The sequence below is a fragment of the Sturnus vulgaris genome, chromosome 15 (genome assembly GCF_052056855.1).
Source record: "Sturnus vulgaris isolate bStuVul1 chromosome 15, bStuVul1.hap1, whole genome shotgun sequence".
Taxonomy (NCBI): Eukaryota; Metazoa; Chordata; class Aves; order Passeriformes; family Sturnidae; genus Sturnus; species Sturnus vulgaris.
This window is the reverse complement of record NC_142257.1, coordinates 18,037,815-18,064,304: the sequence shown is the minus strand read 5'-3', so window position 1 is coordinate 18,064,304 and position 26,490 is coordinate 18,037,815. Positions and strand designations below refer to the sequence as shown.

The 26,490-nt window shown below is 56.4% G+C and overlaps 1 protein-coding gene and 4 pseudogenes across 1 annotated transcript; all 5 read right to left on the bottom strand.

Moving 5' to 3' along the window:
* On the bottom strand, positions 1–5,950 carry LOC148222041 (protocadherin gamma-A10 pseudogene; annotated as a pseudogene).
* Positions 5,951–7,906: 1,956 nt separating this feature from the next.
* On the bottom strand, positions 7,907–10,372 carry LOC148222040 (protocadherin gamma-B5 pseudogene; annotated as a pseudogene).
* Positions 10,373–11,990: 1,618 nt separating this feature from the next.
* On the bottom strand, positions 11,991–16,382 carry LOC148222039 (protocadherin gamma-A2-like). The gene is made up of 4 exons (XM_088173919.1): positions 14,583–16,382; positions 13,914–14,174; positions 12,203–12,303; positions 11,991–12,036 (listed from the first exon to the last, which is right to left on the bottom strand). Exons 1-4 carry the CDS (start codon positions 16,380–16,382, stop codon positions 11,991–11,993), a joined length of 2,208 nt encoding a protein of 735 aa, XP_088030045.1.
* Positions 16,383–17,774: 1,392 nt separating this feature from the next.
* LOC148222038 (protocadherin gamma-B5 pseudogene) lies at positions 17,775–20,297 on the bottom strand (annotated as a pseudogene).
* Positions 20,298–22,722: 2,425 nt separating this feature from the next.
* LOC148222037 (protocadherin gamma-A10 pseudogene) lies at positions 22,723–26,490 on the bottom strand (annotated as a pseudogene).

The window sequence follows — 26,490 nt, the reverse complement described above, 5'->3', positions numbered from 1 at the left end:
TCAAAGGCAGCGCAGCGAGCCCGCTCGGGTCGCTTCTCGCCGCCGCCTCTCGCCGCTCCTGCCGCTGCTGCTGGCGGTGCCGCTGCCGCTGTGGCCGGCGCCGGGCGAGCGAGCAGCCTGCGGGGGCAGGACGCTGCGGCGGCGGCGGCTCCAGCGCCGCTCGGCGGCGGCCAACAGCGACACCCGGAGGCGCTGCCGCGCCACTGCAGCCGCCGGATGGCCGCGCTCAAGGGGGCCCGGCTTTGGGCGGGGCTCAGCGCCTGCTCCGGATCCGGGGGCTCCTCCATTGCAATCAACAAGAGCAGAAGGAGATATTTAATGCGACTCCAGAATCGTTATTAAGTGAGATGCACTTTTGGGTTCATTCCGTTCATCTCCTTTAGTCCCACTCAATCCTAAGACTTTTGAATGTGTTGCCTAGCAATAAGGAAAGGAACACAACTGTTATTTAAGAAAACCGTGGTACAACTCTAAGGGCAAGTGCACTATAATATTTTAGAAAGAGATGACTTTTGGAGCCTTTCAACTCTCCGTCACACATCCTGAATTCTGCTTCCCTTACATGGCACAAATTAGCCTGGAAAGAGATCGGCCTAAAGCAATGTTTAGAGCTCTATGCTATGAATTAATAATATTATTTATCTATGAATAATGAAATTCCTCTTTTGTGTTCACATACTTGAGAACCTTACAATGAAAAACTGCAAAGCCATTTCTTTGTCTGTCATAGAATCAAATAAAGATGTTTCACATCAGAATTATAAATCTTTCTATCCCAGTAACACGGTTCAGTGTTTCTGGATGAATGTCATTTACTTCCTGCAAAGAGATCACTGAAAAAAACTGGCACAGGCCTTGGCCCCAGAGAAGAAATCTAACTATTTTCCAAACAAACCCCCTTTGGCACACCAATTTCCTGGATCAAAGGCAGTCACTCCACCTACTCGAACTGCATTCAAAGTCTTCAGACACACCCAACTTGGTCTGGGTATTTAGACAACGCTCCTGAAACCACCACAATGTAGAAATTAATGTTTCTTATTTTGTCACTTGTAGTAGCTACACAACATAGGAAACTGTCTTGCACCGAGTACCCAGGACATCAAACCACACACCCCAGCCACAGTCATTCCCTTGGACGATGTAAAAAGGAAATTCCTTGGAAACACAGGCGAGGGCATCATCTAACCACCAGGACAATTGGAACTTTATACATTTCTTTTGAGCATTTTGAACTCTGCCACAGGAAAATCTTAAACTGTCCCTGTTGCTGGAAAGATTTCTCTCTGCTATCAGGCAAAACAAAAGCAAATTCTGGAGACAGACACGATTAAAAGTTGCTCTCACAACTTCTCAGATCCCGTGCAAAACAAAACTAATGCGTACACAGTAATTTTTCTCCTCATCACAATAATTTCAACTATTCTGAAATGCAGTAAAGGCTAAAGACATCAGTAACTCAATTTGTGATCCTGTCATCGAAGCATCACCCAAAATTAGCATTATCTTTCTCCAGCACAAGGATTCTATAGACAGCGTGTCACTCTCCTACTCAATGCAAAGTTTCCATCTGAACCCAAAATATTCACAGAAAACATCATGAATCAGAAAACCGAAATGCTGAACACACAAACTGGCTCTTTAATTCCAAATGATTGGATATCAAAACATGAAGACACTTTTAGACAATTTTCAGAAGGTTATGACTAAAGACAGGTATCAATAAAAAAAACCCCAGAAGCCTTGTCTCCAACATTCCCTTCTCACAAACAAGTCTCTCCTCAATCCCTTTCTTTGGTGGAGAGGCCACCAGAAGAAAAGTTCCTCACACAGCTTCCCATTACCCTAGAAAATATTTCACTTCTCAAACTGAGTATGTGACAAGCTTGAGAATCTCTTCCAGTAATGCTTAAAAACCCACTGCTATGAACAGGAGAGAGGCAAGAGGTTTACATCTGCAGAAAGGAAGGGGATCAGCACAGACTCTTGATGATGATGATGGCACTAAGGTTAGGCACAGAGTTCAGGTACTTAGCAGGCGATGAATACAGAGTTGGCTCCACCCAATATTCCCTTATCCACAGGCCATAAGAACCTAACTAAACCATTCATTAAAACACCAGGACAACCTGCAAACACACAGGAGGAAGATCCCAGGGCTCCCCACACAGCTGAACTAAGATCTATTGGGACAAAGTTATCATGGCAGAAGAAAATCACATTGCACAGAAGAGGGCTGAACACTGAACAAGGAAAAGAGCAAACAGTGTCTCTCCTGTTTCACCAGACCTCCACACTCAGCCCACAGGACTCTTGTCTCCAGCCCTGCTCAATTCCACCGTATTCTCTGACCCTCAGAATCTACAAGAACCTGTAATCAAACCCCACATAAAACATTTTAAAACGTCTCTAACATCCACTACCATCAGCCCATGTACATTCCCCAGGAAGGGGAGTTGGATTTCTCTGCAAGGTTCAATATCCTGACATTTTAGATGATCTCAACAGTAGTAGGCACAAGAGAAGGGTATCTAGGGAGTAAAAACCCCACACAAGACTCACACAGGAGCTCACACCAATGGCCACGCCCACAGGTCCTCAATGAAATTTCTTTGTACGGTAAAAAAGGAAAAATGCAGGGAAACAACTCTGGGTCTCCTGAAACAACTACGATAAACTGAATTTCTACACCATCTTAACACCTTCTAGAATTTAAAAACAACAACAACAAAAACCAAAACAAAGCAGAAAAAAAATTTATCCACCCTGTATCTTCGAAAAGAGATTATTTCACCCAGCCCAAACATTATGCAACAAGAAAACTCCATCTGCAGTCAGTCTCCAGTGAAAGAAGAGCGGCAAACACAACCGCTCACAGTCTGAGTACGATCACTGATACCCAAAGGAAATGTGCGCTAGTAACTAAAATAAAACACTCTCAAGACCATAAACTATACGCATCTCTCATAAAGGCCTTGGCATAACAAGAACTGCTCATCCAACCACAGCACATAGCTAACCTGGAAAGTACAGCATTCCAAAAACTTAAAGCGATCTTACACACTGAGCCGCTAAGTGTGATTTCAAAAGGACTTCAATGTGCTCATGCACATGTGCTGTCGGGGAGACACATGATCGTGCAAAAAATGCAAATTCCACGTAGATATAATGCAACACATCCATTGAGAATACGGAAAGATGAGAAGAATTACACTTCCCAGGGAGCAAAGTGAGCAAGGAAATTCAACTTCATAGAAACACAAAGAAACAACCTCCAGCCAAGAGCAACCTCCCTTCTCCGACCGTGCTCATCAAATATAAGCCAGAACACGGACCCTAAGTTCACGTGTCCTTACCAAGGCAGATGAACGGGGCCTTACCTCGCCTCTTAGCATATCTTCCTACGCTATACGAAGACGACGGGAAGAAATGACAGGGAAGAAGTCAATGGAAGCGTCGCAAAAAGAATTTGGAAACTCACCGAGGGAGCGGAGGGATCCACGGGAAGGGCGCCGGCAGGGTCCTGGTCCCCGAGCAGCGGCGCGGGCTCGTCGGGCAGTGGCCGGGCCGGGAGGGTGTCGCAGCAGCTGCCGCTGGCCGAGAAGCGCAGGTGGCTCTTGCGCGAGTCGGCCGTGAGCGACACGTCGTGCGAGTAGGACTGCAGGAAGGCGCGCACGCCGTCGATGCCCACGAAGTGCGAGACGGGCACGCCGCGCAAGGCGCCGCTGGCGGGCGGCAGCAGCTGCTGGCGGCGCCAGCGGCGCAGGCGCAGCGCCAGCAGCAGCAGCAGGAAGGCGAGGAAGAGGCACGAGACGGCGGCCACGGCCAGCACGAGCCAGCGCGTCAGGCTCCCGGCCGGCTCGGCCGGCGCCGCCGCCTCGGCGGCCGCGCTGCCCAGCTCGGCCAGCAGCTCGGCCACGCTCTCGGCCAGCACCACGCTCAGCGTGGCCGTGGCCGACAGCGCCGGCCGCCCGTGGTCCTTCACCACCACCACCAGGCTCTGGCGCGCCGCGTCGCGGGCCAGCGGCGAGCGCGCCGTGCGCACCTCGCCGCTGTGCAGCCCCACGCGGAACAGCCCCGGCTCCGTCGCCTTGGCCAGCTCGTACGACAGCCACGCGTTCTGACCCGCGTCCGCGTCCACCGCCACCACCTTGGCCACCAGCGCGCCGGCCTCCGACCAGCGCGGCGCCAGCTCCACGCCCGACCACCACGCGCCGCCCGAGACCGAGCCCGAGCCCGCCGCAGCCGCCGCCGGCGGGTACAGCACCTGCGGCGCGTTGTCGTTCTCGTCCACGATCTGCAGCAGCACCGACACGTTGCTGCTCAGCGCCGGCGCGCCGCCGTCCTCCGCCAGCACCCACAGCCGCAGCTCGCGCACCTGCTCGTAGTCCAAGGAGCGCAGCGCGTACAGCGCGCCCGTCTCCGCCTGCACCGACACGTACGACGACAGCGGCGCGCCCCGCACCCGCCCCTCCCGCAGCCGGTAGCGCACGCGCGCGTTCTGCCCCCAGTCCGCGTCCGTCGCCAGCACCGTCAGCACCAGCGCGCCCGCCGCGTTGTTCTCCGCCAGCCGCGCGCTGTAGCGCTCCTCCGCGAACACCGGCGCGTTGTCGTTCACGTCCAGCACCCGCAGCGCCAGCACCGCGCTGCTCTGCAGCGACGGAGACCCGCCGTCGGCCGCCCGCACCGTCACGTTGTACTCCGACACCTGCTCTCGGTCCAGCTCTCTCGCTGTCACCACGCTGTAGTAGCTGCCGTGGGAGCTCTGCAGCCGGAAAGGGACATCCTCTTCCAGCGAGCAGCGCACCTGTCCTTTCACCCCCGAGTCACGATCCTCCACATGCAGCAGGGCGACTACAGTCCCCGGAGGAGAGTCCTCAGAGATCTCTTTCAGCTGAGAAGTTATTGTCAGTTCGGGCGCGTTATCGTTGACATCTGTCACAGTGATCCCGACTTTGGCCGTGTCAAAGAGACCGCCGCCATCCCGTGACTGAACCTCCAGCTCGTAGGCATTGCTTTCCTCGAAGTCGAGGCTTCGTAGAAGGGTAATCTCTCCGGAATCAGAATCCAGATCGAAAATGCCTAATGCCGTATCAGTCTGTTTCTTCAACGAGTATTTCACTTGTCCATTCTCACCATCATCGGCGTCATTGGCAGTAACAGTGACGATGGTGGAGCCCACGGGCACGTCCTCGGGCACACGCACCGTGTACTCCGCCTGGCTGAACACGGGCGCGTTGTCATTCGCGTCCACCACCGTCACGCGGATCCGAGCCGTGCCCGTCCGTGCCGGATCGCCGCCGTCCATCGCCCTCAGCACCAGCTCGTGAAACGCCGCCTCCTCCCGGTCCAGCGCCTTCGCCAGCACCAGCTCGGGACGCTGATCGCCGCCGGGGCCCGCCTGCACAGCCAGCGAGAAGTGCTCGTCACCGCTCAGCTCGTAGCTCTGCAGGGAATTCCGGCCCGAGTCCGGGTCGTGAGCGTCTGGTAGGGGAAACCGCGATCCCGGGGCTGTCATCTCGCTTATTTTCTCTTCCAGTTCAATGTCTTTGAAGATGGGTGAGTTGTCGTTAATGTCCGTGATTTCCACTTGGATTTCGTAAACCTTCATTTCCCCTTCCACTATCAGCTCACAGCGCAGCACGCACTTCTCTACGTGCCGGCAAAGCTGCTCTCTGTCGATCCTCTCTGCCGTCACTAAATGTCCCGTCTTCTCGTGCAAAGCAAAATACTTCGTCCTACCTCTGTCTATGATGTGGACGCCGCGGTCTCGGAGCGCCGACAGCTGCAGCCTCATGTCCTTGGCCACGTCGCCCACGAACGAGCCCTTGGGCATCTCCTCGGGCACCGAGTAGCGCAGCTGCCCCCACGCCGCCTCCCACGCCGCCAGCAGGACGGCCCAGAGCAGAGCTCGCTCCCGCCGGCCCCAGCGCCTCCCCGCCGCGCACATCTCCGCCGCTCCGCTGCGCCCCGGCCGGCTATTCCCCGTCTCCGACTGCCGAACCGCCTCCTTCTTCAACTCAGGCCCCGGCTCAGCTCTCCCGGCTTCTGCCGCCGGTCCTTCCTTCTCGTTGTAGCACGGATCCGCACCGCGGGGACTCTCGCAGTCCGGCCGCCGCCGAGTCCGACAGGGAACGAGCGATCGAGCGGGTCCGCAGCGGGCGGGGCTGCAGCGCTCCGAGCTTCCTCTCGCTCCTCTCGGTCAACAGCGGCGCCCGCAGCCTCCTCCCGGCACTGCAGCACCGAGCGCTGCCCGCCCTGCCTTGCTACATCCAGGGGACACTCGCCACGGAGAAGTCGTTTTTCGCCCAGCGCGGATCTCCTGCCTCCGCGTTTCTCCAGCCGATCTCTGCTTTGATTTTCCAGGGCATCACGATCGGGAGAAAGGCGGAGGCATTCCGTGGGTGTGGTTCTTTAACCACACGGCAAACGAATCCCGTACTATTACCATTGTATGTAAATTAAAACACATTTTTCGTATTTTACCCTCTAGCTTATTGTCAGTCTTATCGGTTTTGTTCAAAACCACCTTCAACAACAGACTCTCAGCGAGAAAACGGGAAGATACCGCATTCCGAAAAAACAGAGCTATCAGTTTCCTTTAAACAAGCGGGATGAGAGCAATTGCATACTTCTTGAAGTCAGGGAGCTAATTGTTACACGATTGAATAACACGTACAAAAAAAAAGATGCAGCTTAAACTCTCAAAGGAAACTTTCAGGACTTCAAATATTTGATATCCCTTCCTGAAATTTACCTAGTGTTTCCTTAGTTTGTACAGATTTACATTTTGTTAAGTCATTCTAGGTTTCCCTTTTTAAATCAATGTGTAAACTATTGAAGCTCGTTAATAAAGTATTCAAATAAGTATTTCTTAATGACGTTAGGACGACAGGTTTCCAAGAAAAGAATATAGAATCGTAGAACTAAAGTACGGCTGCCCTCTCGAAACTGTGCTGACCACTCATCATTGAGCAAATGGGCTTGATTCAAGTGCCTAAATCGTCGTTTGGCCAATCTCCCTGATATGTGACCCCTCGTAACTCAGTTTTCCATCCTAGTAAACAGAATAGCACAAATTTGCTGTCTATGATATTCTCGAGCCCCTCTAAATTCCCCAAACTCTCTATGTAAGTAGATTGAAAATACTCTGAAACAGAAATCTTTCAACACGATTACATAATAAATATGGTAAAGGCAAAGCAGAGCGAACTGTCAGCATAAATATTCTACTCCGCCTACGGGGGACGAGTCCCCCACAAAATGGACAGCAATCTCTTTGTTCTCTAAGTATGGAGAGCGGAACTTTCCACATTCGTTTCATTTCTAAATCTAATAGGAAAGAAACCAAGTTCAACGACTGGTTATGGGTAAAGCTAAAAGCGAGTTACAAGCGTACCCTTACTGAAAAAATCAGTCTAGAAGGATAAAAGCTGCAACACCAAGTATCAATGCTCTCTATTTTTTCCTCGACTCCTTCATGCAGAATCAGTCATTCTCCTTCCACACAATACGAATCTACATTCAATATTGCTAACAAATCCTAATTCATAGAGCTCAATTCTTGAAGACAAAACTCTCTGCTGAAGTTGAACCTTTGATCAATGAGGAATCAAGTCTATCCAACTCTCCATGGAGATGGGATAGTTCCTTGCTGATTTCTATCCATCACGGATATAGGAAAGTCAAACTCACAAGAACAAGACACCGGGAAACAGGGAAAAGCACGGCTACTACCTCAAAAGGGAGTTGTACTCAAAGCAACTCAGCTGAAACTCTTACCAAGGAGAAATCAAAAATTTCCACGGCTAAGTGGAGATACAAATCAGTACTCCAAATTGACATGACACAGAGAAAACCAAGAATAAATGATAACCTTCCGGAAAGCCGCAAAAAGAGAAGAAGCTCACGCTTTACAGACCGGCGGTGCGTCGAGGACCGAGGGAGGATCTCCCACAACGGCGCTGCTGTTGGGGCTCGGCTTGTCGCAGGAATCGGCGCCCAGAAGCTCCTCCGCCGACAGCACGGGCACCGGCGGCGGCGGCCAAGCGGCCTCGGGCACGGCGCGGGCCGGCGCCGCCACGCACAGGTTGTAGGAGTAGGGCAAGGTGCCCTCGCAGAAGTCGGCCGGGAAGGCGGCGCCGGCCACCGAGAAGCGCTGCGCGCCCAGGCAGCGCAGCACGGCGGGCGGCCCGGCCCGGCGCAGCCGCGCCAGCACGGCCAGCGCCACGCTCAGCACCAAGAGCGCCGACAGCAGCGCCAGCGCCAGCACCAGGTAGAACTGCAGCTCGGCCGCCGCCGCCGCCTCGGCGCCCGCCGCCCGCTCGCTCAGCTCCGGCAGCGCCTCCTGCAAGCTCTCGGCCAGCACCACGTGCAGCGTGGCCGTGGCCGACAGCGCCGGCTGCCCGTGGTCCTTCACCACGGCCACCAGCCGCTGCTTGGCCGCGTCCCGCTCGGACACGGCGCGCGCCGTGCGCACCTCGCCGCTGTGCAGCCCCACGCGGAACAGCGCCGGCTCCGACGCCTGCACTAGCTCGTACGACAGCCACGCGTTGCGCCCCGCGTCCGCGTCCACCGCCACCACCTTGGCCACGAGGTAGCCGGCCTCGGCCGAGCGCGGCACCACCTCGAACGCCGCCGCCGCCGCCGGAGCCTCTCCCGCCGCAGCCGCCGCCGGCCACAGCACCCGCGGCGCGTTGTCGTTGCGGTCCAGCACGAAGACGCGCACCGTGGCCGTGGAGCTGCGCGCCGGCGCGCCGCCGTCCTGCGCCCGCACCGCCACCGCGAACTCGCGGCACTGCTCGTAGTCCAAGGAGCGCTGCGCGTACAGCGCGCCGCTCCGCGCCTCCACCGACACCGGCGGCGCCGCGCCCGCCGCGCCCGCGCTGCCGCCCGCCAGCCAGTAGCTCACGCGCCCGTTGGCGCCCGCGTCCGCGTCCCGCGCCTGCACGCGCAGCACCAGCGCGCCCTCCGCGTTGTTCTCCCACACGTACGCGCTGTACGCCGCCTCCTCGAACACCGGCGCGTTGTCGTTCACGTCCGACACCTCCAGCACCAGCTCCGTATTGGCCCACAGCGCCGGCCTGCCCCGGTCCCGGGCCACCACCGTCACGCGGTGCTCGGACGCCTGCTCGCGGTCCAGCGCGCTCGCCGTCACCACCTTGTACGAGCCGCCCGGCGACGCCACGATCGACAGCGGCGCCTCGCCCGACAGCTCGCACGACACCTGACCGTTCTCGCCGGAGTCTCTGTCCCGAACTTTCAGCACGGCCACCACAGTGCCAGTTGGGGCATCCTCGGGCACTGGGCTCGACAGCGACAGAATCGTAATCTCGGGAGCGTTGTCATTCTCGTCCGTGATGTCGATCTGCACTTCGCAGTGATCGGTGAGCCCTCCACCATCTGTTGCCTCCAGGCCGAAGATGTATTTCTTCTTCTCTTCAAAATCGAGGGGACCTGCTGTCCTAATTTCTCCAGTCTCTCTGTCTACAGCGAACAACGCCCTGATGGCGTCCGGGACGCTACCAAAGGAGTAGGACACTCGCCCGTTAGAGCCGGCGTCCGCATCCGTCGCCCTTACCCACAGCACCAGCGACTCCACTGGAAGATTCTCTGCCACTCTCGCCTCGTAGAGGCTTTTGCTGAACACGGGTGGGTTGTCATTGGCGTCTGTCACATTGACCCGAATCTGGACAGTCCCAGACCTCGGGGGGTCTCCACCGTCCACCGCCATCAACAGCAAATCAAAGGAACTCTGCTTCTCCCGGTCTAACACTCTCTCCAGCACTAATTCGGGTTGCTTCTTTCCACCCGGCTTTTCCTTCATGGACAGTGAGAAGGACGGGTTGCTGGTGAGTTGGTAAGTCAGCAGTGAGTTGCTTCCTGCGTCTGCATCTCGGGCCATCTCTAGCGGAAAACGAGCACCGGGAGGGATTAATTCACCGATCTCGAGGTCTTGAATAGCCTTGCTGAAGGTCGGGGAGTTGTCATTCACGTCCTCAATGGCCACCTCGACGTGGAAAACGTTCAGCGGGTTGTGCACCAGCACCTCGAAGCTGACAAAACAGGTCGCCGACTCGCCGCACATCTCCTCGCGGTCCAGCCTCTCGTTCACGTACAGGTTCCCGTTCTCCTCATTCACCGTGAAGTATTGCTTCTCCTCGCTCAGCCGCAGCTTGCGCGCCGGCAGCTCGTCCGCGCTGAGCCCCAGGTCCCGCGCCAGCGGCCCCACGAGCGAGCCTCTGCCCAGCTCCTCGGAGATGGCGTAGCGGACCCGCTCGGCCGCCGCCCGCCACCACACGCACAGCAGCAGCGCGCCCAGCAGCGCTCGCCCGCCGCCCGGCCCGAGCCTCTGCCGCCGCCTCACCGCCATTCTCTGCCGCCACAGCTCGCCGCGCTCCTGCCTCCTGCCGCTGCCCTGCTTCCCTTCCAGCCGCTCTCGCCACACACCGCACGCACCGCTCAAAGGCAGCGCAGCGAGCCCGCTCGGGTCGCTTCTCGCCGCCGCCTCTCGCCGCTCCTGCCGCTGCCGCTGCTGCTGCTGCTGCTGGCGGTGCCGCTGCCGCTGTGGCCGGCGCCGGACGAGCGAGCAGCCTGCGGGGGCAGGACGCTGCGGCGGCGGCGGCTCCAGCGCCGCTCGGCGGCGGCCAACAGCGACACCCGGAGGCGCCGCCGCGCCACTGCAGCCGCCGGATGGCCGCGCTCAAGGGGGCCCGGCTTTGGGATCCAGGATCTTTCCTAGACTGCAAACCCCGAGCGCAGAAACAGATATTTAATGCAACTCCTGAATCGTTATTAAGTGAGATGCACTTTTGGTTACATTCCGTTCATCTCCTTTAGTCCCACTCAATCCTAAGACCTTTGAATTTGTTGCATAGCAATAAGGAAAGGAACTTAACTGCTTTTTAAAAAATCGTGGTACACGTACAAGAGCCAGGGTTATATGATATTATAGAAAGGGATGACCTTGGGAGCCTTTCAGCTCTCCATCCCGCATCTTGAATTTTGCTTCACTTGCATGGCACAAATTAGCTTGGAAAGAGATCGGCCTAAAGTAATACTTGGCGCTCCATTCTATGAATTAATAATATTATTTATCTATGAATAATGAAATTTCTCTTTTGTGTTACCATACTTGAGAACCTTACAATGAAAAACTGCAAAGCCATTTCTTTGTCTGTCATAGAATCATATAAAGATGTTTCACATCAGAATTATAAATCCTTCTATCCCAGTAACACGGTTCAGTGTTTGTGGATGACTGTCATTTACTTCCTGCAGAGAGATCAATGGAAAAAAATCTGGCCTTGACCCCAGAGATGAAATCTAACTATTTTCCAAACAAAACCACTTTGGCACACCAATTCCCTGGATCAAAGCCAATCTCTCCACCTACTCGAACTGGATTCGAAGCCTTCAGAAACACCCAACTTGGTCTGGGTATTTAGACAACGCTCCTGAAACCACCACAGTATAAAAATTCTTGTTTCTTATTCTGTCACTTCTGGTAGCTACAAACATAGGAAACTGTCTTGTGCCAGGTACACAAGACCTCAAGCTACAGACCCGAGCCACAGTCATTCCCTTTGGAGCATGAAAAAACGAAACTCCTCACAACCACAAGTGAAGGCCTCATCTAAATACCAGGACAAATGGAACTTCACACATTTCTTTTATCCATTTCAAACCATAGCACAGTAAACTCCTACACTGGCCCTCTCTGCATAGACAGAGTTCTCTCTGTCATCAGACAACATGAAAGCAAATTTTGGAGACAAACACTTTTAAAAGTTGATCTCACAACTACTCAGATCCCAAGGATCACAACACGAATGCAGGCACAGCAACTTTTCTGCCCTTCAAAATACTTCCAACTATTATGAAATTTTATGAAGGCTGAAGACATCAGTTACTCAACTCCGGATCCAGTCATTCAAAAGTAACATCATCTTTCCCCAGCACATGCGTTCTTTGGACAGTGTGTGACTCTCCTACTCTGAATGCAAGGTTTCCATCTGTGCCCAAGAATTACGATTCCTGGAAAACAACATGAATCAGAAAACCGAAATGCCGCAAACACAAACTGGCCCTTTGAGTCAGAATCATGGGATAACAAAACATGAAGACACCTTTAGACAATTTTCAGAAGGTCATGAATAAACACTGCCAATCAACAAAACGCATGCCTTGTCTCCACCATTACCTTCTGACGAACAAGTCTCTCCTCAGTCCAAAGAGACTCCATCTAAAGAAAAGTTCCTCACACAACTTCTCATTGCCATGGATAATATTTCTCTTCTCAACCTGAGTATGAAACAAGCACGAGAATTTCTTCCAGGAACACTTTAGAAACCACTGCTATTAAAATGAGGAAGACATAAGGTATACAACTGCAGAAAGGAAGGGATCAACACAGACCCTTGAGGATGATGGCACTAAGGTTAGGCACAGAGTTCAGGTATTTAGCAGGAGATGAATACAGAGTTGGCTCCACCCAAAATTCCTTTCATATTGCGCTTGCCATATGTACCTAACCAAACCATTCGTTGAAATAACAAAACGACCTCCAAGCACACAGGAGGAAGCTCCCAGGGCTCCCCACACAGCTGAACTAAGATCTGCTAGGGCAAACTTACCAGGGAAGAAGAAAATCACTTTCCACGACGGTAGAGCTGAACACTGAACAAGGAAAAGAACAAATCATGTTCCTCCTGTTTCACCAGACCTCCACACTCAGGCCACAGGACTCTTGTCTCCTGTACAACCTGCATGGTGACCTCTGACCCTTATCATTTCCAAGAACATCTAATCAAACCCCAGCTGCCCGGCCAAGACATCTTTAACCATCACCATCAGGCCACGTACGGTTACCAGAAGGAAGTGTTGTATTTCTTTGCAAGCTTTAACAGCCCGACATTTCAGATTTTCTCAATGGTAGTAGGTACACAAGAAGGGTATCGAGGGAGTAAAACGTCCACACAACACTCACATAGGAGCTCACAGCCAAGCCTATGGCCACAGCTCCTCAATATAAGTTTTTTGTACACTAAACAAGATAAAATCCAAAAAAACACGACTGTGGGTCTCGTAACCACTATGACAAACACAATTTCTACACAGTCATTACATCTTTTGGGCTTTTCAAATTTAACCACAGAAAACTTTTATCTGCCCTGTATCCCTTAAAATATTTTTTTACCCTGCCCAAATATTATGCAGAAGAAAGCAACATCTGCAGTCAGCCTCCTTTGAAAGAAAAGCAGCACACACAACCTCTCACTACCTGAGAACGATCCCAGCAATGATACCCAAAGGAAATGTGTGCTACTAACTAAAATAAAATACTCTCAAGTGCATAAGGAATACGCAGCTCTAACAGCTACCAGTCATCACAATGACTACTCATCCGACCTCAGCACATGGCTAATTTGGAAGGTATATCATTGCCAAACTTTGAAGTGGTGTTATAGACGGGGCCACTAAGTGTGGTTTCAAAAGAACCTCAATCTGCTCATGCACGTGGGCTATCGGGAAAACACCTGCCCTGCAAACAATCTATATTCCATTTGCTTCTAATGCAACACATCCAATGAGAATACGAAATGCTGAGAGGAATTAGACATAGGAGGAGGAAGAAAGCAGAAACAAAAAGCAACTTGATAAAAACACAAAGAACCAACCTCCAGCCAAGAGCAACCTCCCTTCTCCGACCGTGCTCATCAAATCTAAGGAAGAGCACGGACCCCACGTTCACCTGCTCGCAACAAGAAGCACCAGAACACAGCGGGCAGATGGACGGGGCCTTGCCTTGCCACCCTACAAATCTTCCTACGCAATAAAAACACGACGGGAAGAAGTGACAGGCAAACAGCGAAAGGAAGCGACGCACAAAGAATTTGGTCCCAGAAACTCACCGAGGGAGCGGAGGGATCCACGGGAATGGCGCCGGCAGGGTCCTGGTCCCCGAGCAGCGGCGCGGGCTCGTCGGGCAGTGGCCGGGCCGGCAGGGTGTCGCAGCAGCTGCCGCTGGCCGAGAAGCGCAGCTGGCTCTTGCGCGAGTCGGCCGTGAGCGACACGTCGTGCGAGTAGGACTGCAGGAAGGCGCGCACGCCGTCGATGCCCACGAAGTGCGAGACGGGCACGCCGCGCAAGGCGCCGCTGGCGGGCGGCAGCAGCTGCTGGCGGCGCCAGCGGCGCAGGCGCAGCGCCAGCAGCAGCAGCAGGAAGGCGAGGAAGAGGCACGAGACGGCGGCCACGGCCAGCACGAGCCAGCGCGTCAGGCTCCCGGCCGGCTCGGCCGGCGCCGCCGCCTCGGCGGCCGCGCTGCCCAGCTCGGCCAGCAGCTCGGCCACGCTCTCGGCCAGCACCACGCTCAGCGTGGCCGTGGCCGACAGCGCCGGCCGCCCGTGGTCCTTCACCACCACCACCAGGCTCTGGCGCGCCGCGTCGCGGGCCAGCGGCGAGCGCGCCGTGCGCACCTCGCCGCTGTGCAGCCCCACGCGGAACAGCCCCGGCTCCGTCGCCTTGGCCAGCTCGTACGACAGCCACGCGTTCTGACCCGCGTCCGCGTCCACCGCCACCACCTTGGCCACCAGCGCGCCGGCCTCCGACCAGCGCGGCGCCAGCTCCACGCCCGACCACCACGCGCCGCCCGAGACCGAGCCCGAGCCCGCCGCAGCCGCCGCCGGCGGGTACAGCACCTGCGGCGCGTTGTCGTTCTCGTCCACGATCTGCAGCAGCACCGACACGTTGCTGCTCAGCGCCGGCGCGCCGCCGTCCTCCGCCAGCACCCACAGCCGCAGCTCGCGCACCTGCTCGTAGTCCAAGGAGCGCAGCGCGTACAGCGCGCCCGTCTCCGCCTGCACCGACACGTACGACGACAGCGGCGCGCCCCGCACCCGCCCCTCCCGCAGCCGGTAGCGCACGCGCGCGTTCTGCCCCCAGTCCGCGTCCGTCGCCAGCACCGTCAGCACCAGCGCGCCCGCCGCGTTGTTCTCCGCCAGCCGCGCGCTGTAGCGCTCCTCCGCGAACACCGGCGCGTTGTCGTTCACGTCCAGCACCCGCAGCGCCAGCACCGCGCTGCTCTGCAGCGACGGAGACCCGCCGTCGGCCGCCCGCACCGTCACGTTGTACTCCGACACCTGCTCTCGGTCCAGCTCTCTCGATGTCACCACGCGATAGTAATCATCAAAAGATTTCTCCAGTCGGAACGGGACGTCCCCGTGCAGCGAGCATCGCACCTCACCATTTGCTCCTGAGTCCCGATCATGTACGTGCAACAGGGCGACAACAGTCCCCGACGGGGCGTCCTCAGAAATCTCAGAAAGCGCCGACCGCATAGAAATTTTGGGTGTGTTATCGTTTACGTCTGTGACTATGATTGTGACTTTGGCAGTGTCGAAAAGGCCGCCGGCGTCGCGTCCCTGTACCTCCAGCTCATATGAGTCGCCTTCTTCGAAGTCCAGGCTCTGCAACAGATTTACTGCACCCGTCTCGGAGTCCAGCTGGAGCATTTTCAATGCTTTTCCTGTGCTTTTCTTCAAGGAGTATTTCACGTGTCCATTCAGTCCTTCATCGGCGTCCGTGGCCGTGACGGTGACGAGAGTAGATCCCACGGGCACGTCCTCGGGCACACGCACCGTGTACTCCGCCTGGCTGAACACGGGCGCGTTGTCGTTCGCATCCAGCACCGTCACTCGGATCCGAGCCGTGCCCGTCCGTGCCGGATCGCCGCCGTCCATCGCCCTCAGCACCAGCTCGTGAAACGCCGCCTCCTCCCGGTCCAGCGCCTTCGCCAGCACCAGCTCGGGACGCTGATCGCCGCCGGGGCCCGCCTGCACGGCCAGCGAGAAGTGCTCGTCACCGCTCAGCTCGTAGCTCTGCAGGGAATTCTGGCCCGAGTCCGGATCGTGAGCCTCGGCCAGTGGAAACCGTGACCCCGGGGCTGTCGTCTCGCTTATTGTCTCTTCCAGCTCAACTTCCTTGAAGCTGGGAGCGTTGTCGTTAATATCCATAATTTGCACTTCTATTCGATAAACCTTCATTTCGCCCTCCACTATCAGCTCACAGCGCAGCACGCATTGCTGCACACTCTCGCACAGCTGCTCTCTGTCGATCCTTTCTGCCGTCACTAAATGTCCCGTCTTCCCATGTAGAGCGAAATACTGAGTGTTACCTTCAGAAACAATGCGGGCACCGTTGTCTCGGAGCGCCGTCAGCTGCAGCCCCAGGTCCTTGGCCACGTCGCCCACGAACGAGCCCTTGGGCATCTCCTCGGGCACCGAGTAGCGCAGCTGCCCCCACGCCGCCTCCCACGCCGCCAGCAGGACGGCCCAGAGCAGAGCTCGCTGCCGCCGGCCCCAGCGCCTCCCCGCCGCGCACATCTCCGCTGCGGCACCGAGCAGGTCCCCACCACCGATTTGCGATCCGAGCTCCTGCACCGAGCTGCTTCTGCCGTGCCCTCCGCCTCGCTCCGCCCGGTTCCGCAGAGCGAGGACGATCGCGGATCGCCCGCCGCGGATCCTGTCAGGTAGTCAGCGACCGAGCGAGTCTGTCCGCAGAGGGCGGGGCTGCAGCGCTCCGAGCTTCCTCTCGCTCCTCTCGGTCAACAGCGGCGCCCGCAGCCTCCTCTCGGCACTGCAGCACCGAGTGCTGCCTTGCCCAGAACAACTCGCTGGGATTTCTCAGTTGCCAGACACACTCAGCTTTCCTCCTGCTCATCTCTTCTTTTTTCTCCAGCTGATGACGAGCAGTCAGAAGCAAAACGCGTCCCATGCTTTTGTTATTTCGGCCACAATGGAAGTATTTTTATCGTCTTGATATCGCATGGATATAAACCTCTCTTAATATTACTTTTGGAAAACGACGACTTCTATCGCATAAGTTCGAAAGCACAAATTCGCCGACAAAGCTTTTGTATTACTCATGTTTGAAGAACTCTTTCCTTAGCCTTTCCCCTGATCAAAACAGTGTTACGGTCCAGGGAAACTACTCGTGAACAGTCGCAATCCCCGAATCCCACACTGCAGATCTTTACTTTGCACCTGCACATCCGACTACCATAAAAAAGTCTACATTGCTCCCCTTTCTCTGGCGACGATTTCGGAATATTTTGTTACAACTTTACTTAGCACAGAACCGACAGTGAACCGACACAGAACCTTCCGCTGAGGACTCACTCACAGAGGATTTCTGAGATTCTAATTTCACCCATCTCAGTAGAGTAAGCTTTTCTACAACAGCTGTCACTCAAAAGATGGGCACAAACACACAGAGGTGGAACTTCCATATTCATGGACACTCATCCAACATTCCCTTGAGAGTCATACACCGTAACAACATTTACCAGGGGGTTTTCTCCACTAACTCAATGTCAAAAAACGCAGCTACGAGAACAAACTGTCGGGAAAGAAACCACTCACATCCAAGCTCCTCATCTACGTCTCGTTCTACACTATAATGATCTGCCCCTTAGTACCACAAAGCAATTGAAAGAAGATATTTTCCCTAAGGAAACGCATTAATCCGAGCCAGAGTGAGCGACGAACAGGAAGGATTTCAAAGCTCTACATATATTTTTGCACCAGAAATAGAATAGAAAGAACTTCCCACTGACGATGCATCTCTAAGAGCTGATGTGACTGTACCTGCCATTTGTAAAGACTAGAAGTAAACACAAACACTAGAGATGGAACTATTTAATCCATTTATCGAAAGCGGAAACGGCCACTTGACGACCCACAAAATAAAAAGCAATCTTCATGAGCGCCCTACCTCTACCACGCCATTGGGAAAAAGATCACAGCGGAAAAGGGCGCGGACATACAGACCTGCGGTGCGTCCAAGCCGGCGAGCGGCTCTCCCTTCACGGCGCTGCTGTTGGGGCTCGGCTTGTCACAGGAATCGGCGCCCAGAAGCTCCTCCGCCGACAGCACGGGCACCGGCGGCGGCGGCGGCCAAGCGGCCTCGGGCACGGCGCGGGCCGGCGCCGCCACGCACAGGTTGTAGGAGTAGGGCAAGGTGCCCTCGCAGAAGTCGGCCGGGAAGGCGGCGCCGGCCACCGAGAAGCGCTGCGCGCCCAGGCAGCGCAGCACGGCGGGCGGCCCGGCCCGGCGCAGCCGCGCCAGCACGGCCAGCGCCACGCTCAGCACCAAGAGCGCCGACAGCAGCGCCAGCGCCAGCACCAGGTAGAACTGCAGCTCGGCCGCCGCCGCCTCGGCGCCCGCCGCCCGCTCGCTCAGCTCCGGCAGCGCCTCCTGCAAGCTCTCGGCCAGCACCACGTGCAGCGTGGCCGTGGCCGACAGCGCCGGCTGCCCGTGGTCCTTCACCACGGCCACCAGCCGCTGCTTGCCCGCGTCCCGCTCGGACACGGCGCGCGCCGTGCGCACCTCGCCGCTGTGCAGCCCCACGCGGAACAGCGCCGGCTCCGACGCCTGCACCAGCTCGTACGACAGCCACGCGTTGCGCCCCGCGTCCGCGTCCACCGCCACCACCTTGGCCACCAGGTACCCGGCCTCGGCCGAGCGCGGCACCACCTCGAACGCCGCCGCCGGAGCCTCTCCCGCCGCCGCAGCCGCCGCAGCCGCCGCCGGCCACAGCACCCGCGGCGCGTTGTCGTTGCGGTCCAGCACGAAGACGCGCACCGTGGCCGTGGAGCTGCGCGCCGGCGCGCCGCCGTCCTGCGCCCGCACCGCCACCGCGAACTCGCGGCACTGCTCGTAGTCCAAGGAGCGCTGCGCGTACAGCGCGCCGCTCCGCGCCTCCACCGACACCGGCGGCGCCGCGCCCGCCGCGCCCGCGCTGCCGCCCGCCAGCCAGTAGCTCACGCGCCCGTTGGCGCCCGCGTCCGCGTCCCGCGCCTGCACGCGCAGCACCAGCGCGCCCGCCGCGTTGTTCTCCCACACGTACGCGCTGTACGCCGCCTCCTCGAACACCGGCGCGTTGTCGTTCACGTCCGACACCTCCAGCACCAGCTCCGTGCTGGCTGACAGCGCCGGCCTTCCCCGGTCCCGGGCCACCACCGTCACGCGGTGCTCGGACGCCTGCTCGCGGTCCAGCGCGCTCGCCGTCACCACCTTGTACGAGCCGCCCGGCGACGCCACGATCGACAGCGGCGCCTCGCCGGACAGCTCGCACGACACCTGACCGTTCTCGCCGGAGTCTGGGTCATGTACGTTCATCAGGGCCACCACGGTGCCCACCGGTGCGTCCTCAGGCACCGGGCTCGATAGTGTCAAAATGATGATCTCGGGCGGGTTGTCGTTTTCGTCCGTGATGTCGATCTGAACTTCGCAGTGATCAGTGAGTCCGCCACCGTCCGTAGCCTCTAAGCCAAAAACGTATTTATTTTCCTCCTCGAAATCGAGTGGACTCACAGTCCTGACCTCACCACTCTCGCTGTCGACAGTAAACAACAAGCGGACTCCACCTGGGACGTTTCCAAAGGAGTAGGAAACACGCCCGTTGGAACCCGCGTCAGCATCTGTGGCCCGCACCTGCAGCACCAGCGACCCTGCCGGCAGATTCTCCGCCACTCGCGCCTCGTACACAGTTTTGCTGAACACGGGTGGGTTATCATTTAAATCCGTCACGTTGATGTGAACCTGGACTGTACCGGACCTCGCAGGTTCACCGCCGTCCACTGCTATCAGCACCAACTCAAAGGAACTCTGCTTCTCCCTATCCAAAGCTCTCTCTAGCACTAATTCCGGCTGCTTCTTTCCACCCGGCTTTTCTTTCATGGACAGTGAAAATGACGGGTCGCTGGTGAGCTGGTAAGTCAGCAGCGAGTTCCTTCCTACATCTTCATCCCGGGCCATCTCCAACGGAAATCGAGCACCGGGAATCGTCCATTCACCGATCTCGAGGTCCAGAGCAGGCTTGCTGAAGACTGGGGAATTGTCGTTGACGTCCTCGATGGACACATCGACACGGAAAATGTTCAGCGGGTTGTGCACCAGCACCTCGAAGTTCACGGAGCAGGTCGCCGACTCGCCGCACATCTCCTCCCGGTCCAGCCTCTCGTTCACGTACAGGTTCCCGTTCTCCTCATTCACCGTGAAGTATTTCAGCTGCTTCTTGCCGGCAGACGCCACCTGCAGCTTGCGCGCCGGCAGCTCGGCCGCGCTGAGCCCCAGGTCCCGCGCCAGCGGCCCCACGAGCGAGCCTCTGCCCAGCTCCTCGGCGATGGCGTAGCGGACCCGCTCGGCCGCCGCCCGCCACCACACGCACAGCAGCAGCGCGCCCAGCAGCGCTCGCCCGCCGCCCGGCCCGAGCCTCTGCCGCCGCCTCACCGCCATTCTCTGCCGCCACAGCTCGCCGCGCTCCTGCCTCCTGCCGCTGCCCTGCCTCCCTTCCAGCCGCTCTCGCCACACACCGCACGCACCGCTCAAAGGCAGCGCAGCGAACCCGCTCGGGTCGCTTCTCGCCGCCGCCTCTCGCCGCTCCTGCCGCTGCCGCTGCTGCTGCTGGCGGTGCCGCTGCCGCTGTGGCCGGCGCCGGGCGAGCGAGCAGCCTGCGGGGGCAGGACGCTGCGGCGGCGGCGGCTCCAGCGCCGCTCGGCGGCGGCCAACAGCGACACCCGGAGGCGCCGCCGCGCCACTGCAGCCGCCGGATGGCCGCGCTCAAGGGGGCCCGGCTTTGGGCGGGGCTCAGCGCCTGCTCCGGATCCGGGGGCTCCTCCATTGCAATCAACAAGAGCAGAAGGAGATATTTAATGCGACTCCATAATCGTTATTAAGTGAGATGCACTTTTGGGTGCATTCCGTTCATCTCCTTTAGTCCCACTCAATCCTAAGACTTTTGAATGTGTTGCCTAGCAATAAGGAAAGGAACACAACTGTTATTTAAGAAAACCGTGGTACAACTCTAAGGGCAAGTGCACTATAATATTTTAGAAAGAGATGACTTTTGGAGCCCTTCAACTCTCCGTCACACATCCTGAATTATGCTTCCCTTACATGGCACAAATTAGCTTGGAAAGAGATCGGCCTAAAGCAATGTTTAGAGCTCTATGCTATGAATTAATAATATTATTTATCTATGAATAATGAAATTCCTCTTTTGTGCTCACATACTTGAGAACCTTACAATGAAAAACTGCAAAGCCATTTCTTTGTCTGTCATAGAATCATATAAAGATGTTTCACATCAGAATTATAAATTTTTCTATCCCAGTAACACGGTTCAGTGTTTCTGGATGACTGTCATTTACTTCCTGCAAAGAGATCACTGAGAAAAACTGGCACAGGCCTTGGCCCCAGAGAAGAAATCTAACTATTTTCCAAACAAAACCCCTTTGGCACACCAATTTCCTGGATCAAAGCCAGTCACTCCACCTACTCGAACTGGATTCGAAGCCTTCAGATACACCCAACTTGGTCTGGGTATTTAGGCAACGCTCCTGAAACCACCACAATGTAGAAATTTATGTTTCTTATTTAGTCATTTGTAGCTACACAACATAGGAAACTGTCTTGTACCAAGTACCCAGGACATCAAACAACACACCCCAGCCACAGTCATTCCCTTGGACGATGAAAAAATGAAATTCCTTGGAAACACAGGTGAGGGCCTCATCTAACCACCAGGACAATTGGAACTTTATACATTTCTTTTGAGCATTTTCATCTCCGCCACAGGAAAATCTTAAACTGTCCCTGTTGCTGGAAAGATTTCTCTCTGCTATCAGGCAAAACAAAAGCAAATTCTGGAGACAGACACGATTAAAAGTTGCTCTCACAACTTCTCAGATCCCATGCAAAACAAAACTAATGCGTACACAGTAATTTTTCTCCTCATCGCAATAATTTCAACTATTCTGAAATGCAGTAAAAGCTAAAGACATCAGTAACTCAATTTGTGATCCTGTCATCGAAGCATCACCCAAAATTAGCATTATCTTTCTCCAGCACAAGGATTCTATAGACAGCGTGTCACTCTCCTACTCAATGCAAAGTTTCCATCTGAACCCAAAATATTCACAGAAAACATCATGAATCAGAAAACCGAAATGCTGAACACACAAACTGGCTCTTTAATTCCAAATGATTGGATATCAAAACATGAAGACACTTTTAGACAATTTTCAGAAGGTTATGACTAAAGACAGGTATCAATAAAAAAAAAACCAGAAGCCTTGTATCTAACATTCCCTTCTCACAAACAAGTCTCTCCTCAATCCCTTTCTTTGGTGGAGAGGCCACCAGAAGAAAAGTTCCTCACACAGCTTCCCATTACCCTGGAAAATATTTCACTTCTCAACCTGAGTATGTGACAAGCATGAGAATTTCTTCCAGTAACGCTTAAAACCCCACTGCTATGAGCAGGAGAGAGGCAAGAGGTTCACATCTGCAGAAAGGAAGGGGATCAGCACAGACTCTTGATGATGATGATGGCACTAAGGTTAGGCACAGAGTTCAGGTACTTAGCAGGCGATGAATACAGAGTTGGCTCCACCCAATATTCCCTTATCCACAGGCCATAAGAACCTAACTAAACCATTCATTAAAACACCAGGACAACCTGCAAACACACAGGAGGAAGATCCCAGGGCTCCCCACACAGCTGAACTAAGATCTGTTGGAACAAATTTATCATGGCAGAAGGAAATCACATTGCACAGAAGAAGGGCTGAACACTGAGCAAGGAAAAGAGCAAACAGTGTCTCTCCTGTTTCACCAGACCTCCACACTCAGCCCACAGGACTCTTGTCTCCAGCTCTGCTCATTTCAACCGTATTCTCTGACCCTCATAATCTACAAGAACCTGTAATCAAACCCCACATAAAACATCTTTCACATTCACCACCATCAGCCCATGTACGTTTACCCGGAAGGGGAGTTGGATTTCTCTGCAAGGTTCAATATCCTGACATTTTAGATGATCCCAACAGTAGTAGGCACAAGAGAAGAGGATCTAGGCAATAAAACGCCCTTAAAACACTCACACAGGAGCTCACACCAATGGCCACGCTCACAGGTCCCCAATGTAATTTCTTTGTACCGTAAAAAGGGAAAAATGCGGGAAACCAACTGTGGGTCTCCTGAAACAAGTAGGATAAACTGAATTCCAACATCATCTTTACACCTTTTAGAATTTTCAAACAAAATTAACACATCGCAGCATATTTTTTATCTGGCCTCTATCTTCAAAAAGAGATTTTTCACCCTGCCCAAATATTACGCAACAAGAAAGCTCCATCTGCAGTCAGTCCTCTGTGAAAGAACAGCGGCAAACACAACCTCTCACTGACTGAGAACGATCAATGATAGCCAAAGGAAATGTGCGCGAAAAACTAAAATAAAATACTCTCAAGTGATTAAGCCACACGCAGATCTAACAGCAGCCAGCCGGTACAACATCTGCTCATCCTACTTCAGCACATGGCTAACTTGGAAGGTACATGATTCTCAAAATTTTAAGTGATGCTACAAACCTGGGCACTTAATATGGTTTCAAAAGGACTTCAATCTGCTCATGCATTCATATGCTGTCGGGACCACACCTGACCCTGTCATTAAAATTGAATTCAACTTGCATATAACGCAAGACATCCATTCAGAATAAGTAATACCGAAAGGAATTACAATTCTCATCGAGAATAGAAGGAGAAACGAAGAGTAACTTGATAAAAATACAAAGAACCAACTCCCAGCCAACAGAAAACTCCCTTTCCCGACCGTATCCAATTTATTCAAAGGCTGAAGAAGAACCCGACGTCCACGCGCCAGCAGAAAGAAGCACCAAAACACAGCGGGCAGATGAACGACACCTCGCCTCCCCATTCCACAAAAGATCTTACGCAATACACGGAACACAAGAATAAATGGGAGGGGAGCAGTGAAGGGAATCGCCGCACAAAGAATTTGGTCCCAGAAACTCACCGAGGGAGCGGAGGGATCCACGGGAATGGCGCCGGCAGGGTCCTGGTCCCCGAGCAGCGGCGCGGGCTCGTCGGGCAGTGGCCGGGCCGGCAGGGTGTCGCAGCAGCTGCCGCTGGCCGAGAAGCGCAGCTGGCTCTTGCGCGAGTCGGCCGTGAGCGACACGTCGTGCGAGTAGGACTGCAGGAAGGCGCGCACGCCGTCGATGCCCACGAAGTGCGAGACGGGCACGCCGCGCAAGGCGCCGCTGGCGGGCGGCAGCAGCTGCTGGCGGCGCCAGCGGCGCAGGCGCAGCGCCAGCAGCAGCAGCAGGAAGGCGAGGAAGAGGCACGAGACGGCGGCCACGGCCAGCACGAGCCAGCGCGTCAGGCTCCCGGCCGGCTCGGCCGGCGCCGCCGCCTCGGCGGCCGCGCTGCCCAGCTCGGCCAGCAGCTCGGCCACGCTCTCGGCCAGCACCACGCTCAGCGTGGCCGTGGCCGACAGCGCCGGCCGCCCGTGGTCCTTCACCACCACCACCAGGCTCTGGCGCGCCGCGTCGCGGGCCAGCGGCGAGCGCGCCGTGCGCACCTCGCCGCTGTGCAGCCCCACGCGGAACAGCCCCGGCTCCGTCGCCTTGGCCAGCTCGTACGACAGCCACGCGTTCTGACCCGCGTCCGCGTCCACCGCCACCACCTTGGCCACCAGCGCGCCGGCCTCCGACCAGCGCGGCGCCAGCTCCACACCCGACCACCACGCGCCGCCCGAGACCGAGCCCGAGCCCGAGCCCGCCGCAGCCGCCGCCGGCGGGTACAGCACCTGCGGCGCGTTGTCGTTCTCGTCCACGATCTGCAGCAGCACCGACACGTTGCTGCTCAGCGCCGGCGCGCCGCCGTCCTCCGCCAGCACCCACAGCCGCAGCTCGCGCACCTGCTCGTAGTCCAAGGAGCGCAGCGCGTACAGCGCGCCCGTCTCCGCCTGCACCGACACGTACGACGACAGCGGCGCGCCCCGCACCCGCCCCTCCCGCAGCCGGTAGCGCACGCGCGCGTTCTGCCCCCAGTCCGCGTCCGTCGCCAGCACCGTCAGCACCAGCGCGCCCGCCGCGTTGTTCTCCGCCAGCCGCGCGCTGTAGCGCTCCTCCGCGAACACCGGCGCGTTGTCGTTCACGTCCAGCACCCGCAGCGCCAGCACCGCGCTGCTCTGCAGCGACGGAGACCCGCCGTCGGCCGCCCGCACCGTCACGTTGTACTCCGACACCTGCTCTCGGTCCAGCTCTCTCGCTGTTACCACGCTGTAGTAGCTGCCGTGGGAGCTCTGCAGCCTGAACGGGACATGCCCGTCTAGGGAGCAGCGCACTTCGCCGTTCTCCCCCGAGTCTCGGTCATATACGTGAAGCAGGGCGACCACTGTCCCCGATGGAGAGTCTTCAGAAATGTCACGTAGGGCTGACCGCACCGAAATCACCGGCGCGTTATCGTTTATGTCTGTGACGGTGATCGCGACATTGGCAGTGTCAGAAAGGCCGCCGCCATCCTGTGCCTGCACCTGCAATTCGTAGGCATCGCCATCCTCGAAGTCTAGATCCCGCAGCAGCGTGATCGACCCAGTCTCAGAGTCCAGGTGTAATATCTTCGATGCTTTCTCAGTGATTTTCTTAAATGAGTATTTCACGTGTCCGTTCAGCCCTTCGTCGGCATCCATGGCTGTGACGGTGACAAGAACGGAGCCCACGGGCACGTCCTCCGGCACACGCACCGTGTACTCCGCCTGGCTGAACACGGGCGCGTTGTCGTTCGCGTCCACCACCGTCACTCGGATCCGAGCCGTGCCCGTCCGTGCCGGATCGCCGCCGTCCATCGCCCTCAGCACCAGCTCGTGAAACGCCGCCTCCTCCCGGTCCAGCGCCTTCGCCAGCACCAGCTCGGGACGCTGATCGCCGCCGGGGCCCGCCTGCACGGCCAGCGAGAAGTGCTCGTCACCGCTCAGCTCGTAGCTCTGCAGGGAATTCCGACCTGAGTCGGGGTCGTGAGCCTCGGGTAAGGGAAACCGCCACCCCGGGGCTGTCATTTCACTTATTTTCTGTTCCAACTCAATTTCCTTGAAGCTGGGCGCGTTGTCGTTAATGTCCGCGATTTCCACTTGTATTTCATAAACCTTCATTTCCCCCTCCACTATCAGCTCACAGCGCAGCACGCATTGCTGCACACTCTCACACAGCTGCTCTCTGTCGATCCTCTCCGCCGTCACTAAATGTCCCGTCTTCCCATGCAGAGTGAAATAATGAGTGTTACCTTCCGAAACCACTTGTACGCCGTGGTCTCGGAGTGCCGGCAGCTGCAGCCCCAGGTCCTCGGCCACGTCGCCCACGAACGAGCCCTTGGGCATCTCCTCGGGCACCGAGTAGCGCAGCTGCCCCCACGCCGCTTCCCACGCCACCATCAGGATCACCCAGAGCAGAGCTCGCTGCCGCCGGCCCCAGCGTCTCCCCGCCGCGCACATCTCCGCCGCGGCTCCGCCGGCACCGAGACACCGCCGATCCATCTCCCGCTGGCACTCAATGCTCTCAGCTTGTGCACCGTGCGCTGCCGCCTCTCCCTCCTCCAGGCTGCAGAATGGATCAGCACCGCGGGGA

Bases quoted from the DNA above. Each gene is read 5' to 3' on its own strand.
- LOC148222039 (XM_088173919.1), bottom strand. From the start codon at position 16,382: ATGTGCGCGGCGGGGAGGCGCTGGGGCCGGCGGCAGCGAGCTCTGCTC. The intron at 14,175-14,582 runs GTGGTGGCGGTG...CGCCGCCAGCAG, and splicing joins CCGGCGCGCTGGTGGCCAAG to CTGCTGCCGCCCGCCAGCGG. The intron at 12,037-12,202 runs GTAATGGTGGAG...GTTGTTTTCCAG, and splicing joins AGAGACTTGTTCGTCAGAAG to GAATCGTAATTCTTGGGCAC.